General features: G+C 59.7%; 1 protein-coding gene across 1 annotated transcript; it reads left to right on the plus strand.

Annotated features, from left to right (window-relative positions):
* Positions 1 to 337: 337 nt before the first annotated feature.
* LOC136993760 (maestro heat-like repeat-containing protein family member 7) lies at positions 338 to 5,898 on the plus strand. The gene is made up of 14 exons (XM_067308704.1): positions 338 to 430; positions 870 to 1,019; positions 1,217 to 1,371; positions 1,465 to 1,612; positions 1,867 to 2,057; positions 2,146 to 2,283; positions 2,618 to 2,732; positions 3,074 to 3,214; positions 3,433 to 3,609; positions 4,104 to 4,259; positions 4,590 to 4,691; positions 5,094 to 5,196; positions 5,382 to 5,441; positions 5,717 to 5,898. The coding sequence occupies exons 1-14, from the start codon at positions 338 to 340 to the stop codon at positions 5,896 to 5,898; spliced, it is 1,911 nt and encodes a 636-aa protein (XP_067164805.1).
* The last annotated feature ends 4,105 nt before the right edge of the window (positions 5,899 to 10,003 follow it).

The raw sequence follows: 10,003 nt of genomic DNA on the forward strand, positions 1-10,003 counted from the left end.
CAGAGCTGTTATGTCCCTTGCAGCAGTGGTTTAGGAACTGTGCTGAAAACCAGCAGACTGGAGAGCCTGTGGCAGCAGCCTCCCAGGGCTGCTGTCCTGCTTCAGAGCAGGAAGAGAGAGCAAACTCTTCTGCCTTTCTGCATCCTAATAGGCAATTTCCCCTTTGCCACCTGGAAATAAGCCCACGTCCTCCCTAGGAGGCTCTCTGCTGCCCACACAGTAGTGAGAGCCCCTCTCTGCAAGCCACAGAGCTCTCTTGGATGCCTTCGGTCTGCCATCTCCAACTCGCCATCATTCCTCCTGACTGCTCTGTTTCCCCTCCTGCGCAGGTAGAAAGATGGCGGCTGACAATCCAGTGCCTCCAGAGATGAAGTGGCAGTGGGAAGTCCCAAACACCTTCTGGCCCAGCAACGCCACTGACAAGAGCACGGTGAGAAGCTCCTCCCTTGCTGGCATTCTTGGCCACAGGGCTGGCAGGAGGCCTGCAGGAACAAATGGATCCCTGATTAGTGGGGCTGGCATGGCAGCCTCCCAGGCCTTGGGCGCAGGGGTGTCCCACTCTCCCTGAGCCTGGCATAGCCAAAGGCGCTGTGCCAGTGGCAGAGCAGCAGCTCCAGCTGTCCTGGCCACCAGCATGCTCTGCTTCCCTGTAGGGCCAGCACACCGTCACCCTGACCCCAGCCATCCACCTGCACCCCAGCAGCTCGCTGCCCACTGCCCCCAGGCTGCAGTCAGCGCATCCTAGCACAGGCCCCGCACCCGGCTCTCCCGGGGGCACTGTGCCAGCGCTGCTCCGCTCGCTCTCTCGCAAGCCACTCTCTCAGCTCCTCAGCGTGTGTGCTCAGTGCCACGGGTCTTTCCTCCCACAGGTGTTTGGGAGCTTTCTCTTCCCCTCCGAGAGGACACACTTCCTCCTGACAACCATCGAGGGCATGACAGACCCAAGGGTCTCGGACACCGAGGTGGTTGCCCGCATGATGGAGGTGGTCTTGAGAGACCCCGACTCTGAGCTGGACAGGGTAAGCAGCTTGCAGCCGCATTGTCCTGTGCTCGTGCCCTCTGGGCTCTGAGCCCCCTGAGTGAAGGCCAGGGCTCTCAGGCACCCGACAGCCTTTGAGGCCTGCAAAGAGCGATGGGAAGGAAGCAGTTCTCAGTGGCACCTGGGGTAATTGCTACACTCCCGTGGCGGTCCCGCTCTCACCCGTGCCCCCTCCAGGTGCCACAGGTGGTGAGCAGCATCCACAAGAAGCTGAGGGGCATCAGTGAGGCGTCGCTCCAGGCCATCTTGAACAGGACCCTTTTCCAGATGGCCTGCTTGGACCCTGATCAGGTGGTTGAGGGCCTGCTGAACACCTCCCTGCTGTGTGACGGGTACGGGGCCTGCCAGCCTGGAGGACAGCTCCGGAGCTCCGGGGCTCTTGCAGGTCGAGGCAGCCCCCCTGACAGCGTGCTCTGGGCCTGCAGGGTTGCCGGGGCCATGTGGAGGACGCTGGTCTGCGAGCACTGCCCTGCAGAGGAGGTGCTGAAGGAGCTGCTCTTTTGGCTGTGGGACCAGCCACTGCTCAGGCGGGCCAGCTTCATGCCGAACGACAGCTACATCCTTCCGCTGACTGTGAGTTTCCAGGCGAGGCCTCACTCAGCCTTGCGCAGGGCTGCACAGCCTGGCCAGAGCAGGCTGCCCGGCCTGGGGCCGGGAGCCCAGGACCACCTGCAGGGTCCACGAGGCCTGCCGGGGGGCCTTCCTTCCGGCCCAGGAAGGCTCGTTTGCTGGCGTTACAAACGGGAGCCTTGGCTTGCCTTGGCGTGGCTTGCCTTGGCTTAGGTGATCTCTCTGCAGCAAGAGCTGTCTCTGGGTGTTTTCTGCAGGCAATCAGGGCCCTGAACGAGATTCTCCGGCTGCCCTCCAGCAAAGTGCCGGTGCAGTTAATTTTCCCCCAGCTCTACCTAGCGGTGCTCTTCCAGATCTTCTTCAGCATGGAGTACACGCTGCAGGACCTCCAAGACTACAGCCAGATGTGCGGCCAGGAAGACGAGTGTCCTCCAGTCAGCCCCGTCAGGTGCTCCGTCCCTCTCCCCCAGTCTCTGCCGTGGGCGCAGAGCCCGGGCTTGGCTTCTGTGTGCGACCCGCCTTTGCTCTACATGCAGGAGCGCAGTGCAGGCCATGAAAGCTCTGCTCTGCCGTGCTGACTATGCCCATCTGGCCGACTCCGTCGAGAGGCAGGGGGGCTGGGACATGCTTATGAGCATGGAGACCTACCACACAGGAGTCACTTTGCTGACTAGGTGAGAGCCGCCTTCATCCTCGTCTGCCCCAGCGTTTCTGCCCTAGAGACAGAGTGCCGGAAGGCCACGACTTTGGTGTAGCAAGGGTGCTTTTCCGCTCTCTCACCAAAACAAGGGTGACTGGGTGAGACAGCAGGTTTCTGAGCGCAAGGTGTGGTGGGGAAAGGCCGCCGCTGCTCGAGCCAACGCCACCGGCTGCTGGAGCTGAGCACAAAGGCGGCCTTGCCCCGCGGGGCCTGGCCTGCGGGACGACGGCTCGAGTTGGCAGCGCAGGCCCAAAGAGGTTTGCCTGCCCAGCTCCATGCCCACAGCGCCTTCTCCCTTCCCCGGCCAGGGAGCTGTGGATGAACGCGGCCGACGAGTGTGCCTGGGTGTTTGACCACGTGGTCGCGGTACTCAGCTGCAGAGACAAACAGCGGGAGATCGCCGCCATGGCTGTCTTCACCGAGGTGGGCCTGGTGGCAAGCGGTGCCTCTGGGCGGTGCCTGCAAACACTGGGCTCCCTGCCCCATGGGCCAGGGGGCAGGTTGCTGGTCAGTGGAGCTGGGCAGCTCTCCCGCGGCAGCTGGGCTCCCCTCAGCCACCCCAGCCTGGGCTCATTCCCGCCAAGAGGCCATTTCTGCTGGTGTAACGCTCATAACCACTTGCAGGCCATGCACCCTTTGCGCCAGCTCTCTACATTCAACCGCTTCACAAAGGCCCAACAGTGAGAGGCTGCAGATGGTTCAGAGGACACGGGCAGTGCTGCTGGCTCTGCTGCTCGCTCACTCTGCAGCTGCGTGTCTTTCAGCTGCTGAACTGCACGGACTTTGAGCAGGAGATTGACGAGGATGTCCTGGGCTTCCTGCAATTGCATCTGTGCAACCAGAGCTTGGCGATGCGTGAGATGGTGATCGCAGGCCTTGTCACGCTCTCTGAGAGACGGCAAACAGTGAGCAGGGGGCAGCCGGGCAAAGTCAGGCCAGCGGCCTGGGGCTGGAGGTGGAGGGAAAGGCAGTGGGAGGGAAAGGCAGCGGCAGGAATTGAGAGCTGGGGGAGCTGCTTCCACCTGCCCTGCCGGCCCGTAGCTGCAGAGTGTTACAGCCAGAGCATTCGTGCCAATGCAGTCATCCCTTGCTTCACAGAAGGGGCCTTCTGTGTTTCATGTAGGCAAGAAGTCTGCAAGACCTGCTGCCCGCACTCATGGAGCGACTGCAGGGTGCTGACAGCAACTTCTGCACCAAGGCCCTCACCATCCTCAGCCACGTGCTCCATCTCGTGGACAGGAAGAGGGCCAGCACCATCGGCCTGCAGCTTGCTGAGGAGCTCCGGCCACTCTTTGATGACGTAAGGCTGGCGGGAAAGGCAGGGGCTCTGTTGGTGTGGCTCTGGGGGCATAGGCGCGTGGCCCAGGGATGGGGCCTCACGCTGCAGCAGCCCATTTCTGGGACCTTGAGCAGGTAGGATGAGCCCAGGAGCCGATGCCGAGGGCTGGCCCCCATCTCCTCTTCCACACGTCTGCCAGGGGAGCTCCTCTGCAAGTCGGCCAGGAGGTGTCTGGTGGGAGTGCGGCCAGGGCCAGAGCAGCCCTTCTGGGCACAGGCACCTCCACGGCTGGGCTCTCTCTGGCTGCAAGTTGTTAGAGAAACCCGCCATGTTGCACGTCTTGGGGCGGGGGCCATTTTGTGCTGGTGGCCGATCTGGCCCGCAGCTCCTCGGGGCAGAGGCAGAGGCAGAGGCAGAAGCAGGCATCTGCACAGCAGCCACGCTGACCCCCCCCCTTGCTCACCATGGGCTTGGAGCAGCCGTTGCTGAGGTCCTCCCATCTTCCTTCCCCACAGGAGGCTGCTCGTGTGCGAGAGCTCTCCATCCAGCTCTTCCAGCATGTGATGGCGATTGTGGTGGGCAGCCAGCAAGAGCAGATGAGGAAGCACGTGCACAGCAGCCTGCTCCCACTGCTCATCCATGCGCATGAGGAGATCCCAAGCGTGGCGCAGGTGTGTGGCCACATTGGTTGGTTGTGTGGGGCCCGGATTGTTTTTTCTGTTGGCCAGGTATGCCCAGCAAGGCCCCAACACTGGCGTCCCTAGGGGCTTCCCAGCTGTCCTTGCAGGCATGCTAGGCCAGGGCCTTGGCGAGCTGGCTTCTGCTGCCCTGAGATGGTGGTTGCCCCACGCCTCTGCCCAGGGTGTCAGAGCCCAACTCGCTGCTCAGATGCAGCTTCCCATAACGGGCTGGCAAAGGCTCTGAGCCTTGCCAAGGTGCGGGGGATGCGGGATCTCCCGCCTGGGCTGCAGTGGCATCTCCCAGTCTCTGCTGCTCTGCAGGCCTCTCGGGAAGCCCTCCTCAGCGCTGCTAAGCTCCTGAAGTGGGAGCAGCTCAGGCACCTGCTCGAGACAGCACAGACATGGCAGATTGGCGAGTGCCTGGTAAGGACAGCCCCAAAGTCCCCAAGACCTGGCCCACACAAGGCCTGCCACCCTTGCCCCCCTGCCAACCCATTGCTGCAGGCTCTGGAGCTGCACGGGCACTGCCCTTCCTCCAGCACACTGCCCCGGCAGGCTCTTCTCCAGGGCCCTGTCCCCTCACTGCCCCCAGGATGCGGAAAGAGCCCCTGGCCCAGCTGGGCCTTGCTAGCAGGATGGCACCTCAGCCTGCCTGGGGAGCGCTCTGCCCTCTGCTCCCTCCGAACCTTGGTGCCACATGGCTCCTGGCCAGGAGCCACGAATGTCCTGGCACGGCAAGTAAGGGCAGGTGGCCCTGGCAGGAGGGACTGGCCTGGCTGGGTGGTGAAGGTGTGTACCAAGCCCTGGCCCCTGTGCTCTGTGCAGCTGGTGAGGGACAGGAGCAGAGCAGAGGAATACCTGCGGCAGAGCCTGCCCTACTTGGAGAGCCCACAGGAGTGCTTGCGGGAGGTGGCCGTGAGGTTCCTCGGTGAGCTACAGCCCCTGCTGGGCTCCCTCTCTGTCGCAGGGCAGCTTGGCCCCAGCCCTGGCTGCTGCGCTGGCAGCAAGAAGCAGCTGCGGGGCTGCCGGAGCCCCGGCTGCCTCATGCAGGGCCTGGCTGCCCCGGGGGCTGCGTGCCCACAGCGGGGGTTGCGACGGGCTGTGTGCACCTAGGGCTCGTCGGACGGCACATGAGCGAGCAGGGTGAGGAGAAGCTGCAGGACATCTGCAAGGGTGAGTGGGGCCAGTGTGGTGTTAGCTCCAGCATGGAGGAGGGCAGAGCCTGGGTAGCGAGCTCCAATCTGCTGCCCTGCACCGGGAGAGGGAGACTATTTCCGGGGCATTTGGGGCATTTGTGAACTGCCTCTTTCTCCAGCTGACCCATTAGTCCTCCCTTCTGCCTGCTGGCAAGGGCAAGGGCTGCTTGGGCTTGGCCCTGCCCAGGGGGCATGCCTGGGGTCTCTGCAGACACAGGGGTTTTATCTCTTCTCTCTTCCTTTCTATGTCAGCCCTTCAAAGCGTGGTGAGTGACACCAGCCCCTACGTCTGGTCTCTGGCAGTTCAGACCATCCTGATCCTGAGAGCGCCACGGGAAAAGGCACCGTCGGGATTCACCCTTCGAACGCTGTGCTACCGGCTCCGGAGAGCATGGAGGAGGTGGCACCCGCCTCCGCGAGACAGTGCTCTCTGAGCAGAGCAAGAGCAGCACTTCCCATCCCAGGGTGCTCTGCCCACTGGGGCCCTTGAGAGTGCCGGAGAGCCTGGCTCATTCCCAGCAGCTCCGCCTGCGTCAGCGAGCGAGACAGCCGGCGAGCGAGCGTGCGGCAGGACGTCCCCACGTCGCCTATTGCCCCTCTGCTGCAGGCACTGCATACTTACATGTGCCAAATGAAGTGCTTGTGTGAATTCTCCATAGCCTGTTCGAGCCTCATTGAGCCACAGTAGCGTAAACACGGTGCTCTGCCTTTCTTTGACAGCTTCTGCCTTTACGTTAGACTCCAGAGTTGGAGCAGGCCTTCAGGTCTTCAAGTTCCCCATTTGCCACAGCAGAGGAAAGCTTGTGCTATAGCTGGCTTGTAAGCAGCTTGTTCTAAGGCGTGTGTAAATCGCCCTGTCAGATTGTTTCTGTGGTCTCTCATTTCTGTACGCCAAGATGGCATAACGACCGTAACGAAAGGCAACGCCTGAGTGGTGACAAGGTGGTTGCCCTCCTCAGCTCGGGGAGCAGGAAGGATGCTGACTTTGGGGGACAGCCCCTCTGACAGGGGTTTAAGGCCCCAGCTCTCGGCCCTGTTTTTCCTCACTTGCCTCTGTCTCAGGCCAGCGAGGAACTGCCACTCTCTGCAGTGCCTTGTGGGAAGATGCAGCTTTTAGGGTGCCGCTTCTCGCCCGAAGAACTCTTCCCCATCCTCTCCTGGCAAAGCTGATGAGCTGGCTTCATGTCGTGTTGTGGGCTGCGGTAGTGCTCTGAGAGCAGCCGTCGGCAGCAGCAAGCCCCGGCTGCAGTAGCGCGCTGTGAGCACTCGAGGGCGCCATTTCCTGCCCTTCCTCCACCGCCCCGCTCCCCTGGCCCCTCCCGCTCAGGTCGTGGCGGGCGCATGCGTGGTGCTCGGCAGCAGCTGCCGGCGCCGCCGTTCCGTTGCCTTGGCGATCGGCGCATGCGCGCTGCGTGGAGCAGCATGGCGGCAGCTTGGGGTGTGGGTTCCCCTGGGCCGTGGCGGGTGAGGGCCGGGGCTGCCTGGCGCCGAGGAGGCGGGGCGCCGGTGAGGCAAGCGCTTCCCTTGGGGTGGCCGCAGGCATGAAGCTGTGTCGTGTGCGCTGGGGCCGTCGCTGCGTGGAGGCGGCGGTGCGGGGCGAGGGGTGGGGAGGCGGGACAGGGTCTGTGCGGGGCAGGGTGTGCTGGGGCGCGGAGCTGAGCTTCCCTTTTCTGTGTGTTGCCTTTAGGCCCCGGTTCCTCCCCAGGGTGCGCTCGCCCCTGTGGCCGCAGCCTGGAGGAGCGCGGAGGCAGGCCGGCCCTGGAGCAGGGCTGTGGCAGGGCATCCCACAAGGGCGGTTCCTGTTGTGGCAGGTGTGCCCCAGAGTGCTAGTTACTCACGAGGAAGTTTAAAACCACTGGACCGAGCAGTGATTTAAGGTCACTGGGAGTAAGGCCCAGTTAGTGTAATGGCAAGTTACTTGAGAATTGTACTGAGGGAAAGAAGAAGAGGGATAGCAGTAAGGCACAGCTGGGCACCCTGAGGCTTCCTCCACTCCCAGGCAGAGATTGTGGGTGTCAGCCAAGCTGGGTACCACCTGATTCAAAGCCACACCAGTCCTCCCCAAGTGCTGTTCCCCGCGTACAACTGCCTCAAAGCCATGGGGCTCGCCAATCCTTTCTGTGTTAGTGGGTCCTACATGGCCTTTGACATCTCCCTGGGTCCCCCATGCACCACACGGAGGTCTGGATGTCTCTAGCATTGGCCCAGCAATCTGATGTCTTCTCCTTCTTTGAGACGTGGCATCGCTCGCAGGTCTTGTGAGACACAGGGCCCTTGGGGAGTTCTGTGATGTCTTCTGTGGGGTTCCCTACAAGTTCCTTGACACCTTCTCCTCCTCCTCTGTGGCACCTCCTGCAACACCGATAGCCATGTGCAGCACTCAGTCCTGGAATGGGACCCCCCCCCCCGCACCCCATCCACCCTGCAAACCCACTCCCGCACTGAGGGCCCTGCAGATGCCCCCCTTCCCCCAGCCAGCCCCCCAAAACCCCTAAAGCACCCAGAAATCCTGCCCCAAAGCCCCCAACAACCGCCACATCACAGAATCACAGAACAGTTGAGTTTGGAAAGGACCATTAAAGATTATCTAGCGCAACGCCCCTACTCAAGCAGGGTCACCTAGAGCACATTGCCCAGGAGCCTATCCAGACGGCTTTTTGGAGACTCCGCAGCCTCTCTGGGCAACCTGTTCCAGTGCTCAGTCACCCTCACAGTAAAAAAAAAGGTTTTTCCTTATGTCCAGGCAGAACTTGTTGTGTTTCGGTTTGTGCCCGTTGCCTCTCGTCCTATCGCTGGGCACCACTGAAGAGAGTCTGGCCCCATCCTCTTTGCACCCTCCCTTCAGCTATTTGTGCATGTTGATAGAAGGCCCCATCAGTCTTGTCTTCTCCCGGCTCAGCAGGCACAGCTCTCTCAGCCTTTGCTCATATGAGAGCTGCTCCAGGCCCTTCATCGTCTTAGTGGCCCTTCGCTGGACTCGCTCCAGTAGCTCCATCTCTCTCTTATACTGGGGAGCCCAGAGCTGGACACAGTACTCCAAGTGTGGCCTCGCGCGGGCTGAGGAGAGGGGAAGAACCACCTGCCTCAGTGTGCTGGCAACACCCTTCCTAATGCAGCCCAGGATACTATTATCCTTCTCTGCCACAAGGGCACAGTGCTGGCTTACAGTCAGTTTGTTGTCCACCAGGACTCCCAGGTCCTTCTCTGCAGAGCTGCTTTCCGGCAGGTCAGCCCCCAGCGTGTACTGGTGCCTGGGCTTATTTTTCCCTAGGTGCATTCTGCACATCCCTTTATTGAACTTCATGAGGTTCCTCTCTTCCCATCTCTCCAGCCTGTCGAGGTCCCTCTGAATGGCAGCACAGCCCTGTGGTGTGTCAGCCACTCCTCCCAGTTTTGTATCGTCAGCAAACTTGCTGAGGGTGCACTCTGTCCCTTCATCTAGGTCATTAATGAAGATTTTAAACAGTATTGGCCCCACTGTGAACCCTTGGGGAACACCACTAGTGACTGGCCTCCAGCTGGACTTGATCACAACCCTCTGAGCCTGGCAGTTAAGCAAGTTTTCAATCCACCTCATGGACCACTTCTCTAGCTCGTACTTCATCAGCTCATCTATGAAGATGTTATGGAAGAGTGTCAAGACTTGCTAAAGTCAAGATAAACAACAGCCACTGCTCTTTCCTCAACCACCAAGCCAGTCATCTCATCCTACCATGTTATCTGGTTGGCTAAGCATGATTTCCCCTTCATAAATCCTTGCTGACTACTCCCGATCACTTTCTTGTCCTTCAAGTTTCTGGAAATAGTATCCCAGATTAGTTGCTCCATCACCTTCCCAGGGATCGAGGTAAGGTTGAGTGGCCTGTAGTTCCCCAGATCCTCCTCCTTGCCCTTTTTAAAGAGAGGGGTGGCATTTGCTTTCTTCTAGTCCTCAGGAAATTATCCTAATTGCCATGACCTTTCAAAGATAATTGAGAGTGGCTTCACAATGACACTGGCCAGCTCCCTCAGAACTCGCAGGAGCATCCCGTCAGGGCCCACTGACTTCTGTATGTCCAGTAGAAGTGTTCCCTAAAGCCATCTCAATTTGTTACATCTATCCACATTTGCACTCACAGCCTGTGGTTCCCTCAAGGTAGCTCTGCTTGTGAAGCTGGAAGATTTGACTTCTGGAGAACTTATTCAGTGAATTCACTTCATCACAGACCCAAACCATGGTCTTATGGCATGCAATGTCCAATGTAAAAAAATTAGACAGGTACATGTGGTGTACATGATTTCATAGATTTTGTCTATTAGAATGTAAAGTGAGGTATTGAAGGTAATAAGGTATTGAATTCAGATTTTTTCTTTGGTATTGTTCGGATTATGTTGGCTGCTAAAACTTATGTTTAGTCTCATACTTAACCACTAGGTAAACCATTAAGTAGCTAAAGGGGACCAGCATGTACACCACAAAATCCTTATTGAACAGTGGATATAAATTAAGACAATATAAAAAGATGTATTTGCCCTAATTGCAAATGGAAGGATCCTGCT

Source organism: Apteryx mantelli, chromosome 20 (assembly GCF_036417845.1).
Source record: "Apteryx mantelli isolate bAptMan1 chromosome 20, bAptMan1.hap1, whole genome shotgun sequence".
NCBI lineage: Eukaryota > Metazoa > Chordata > Aves > Apterygiformes > Apterygidae > Apteryx > Apteryx mantelli.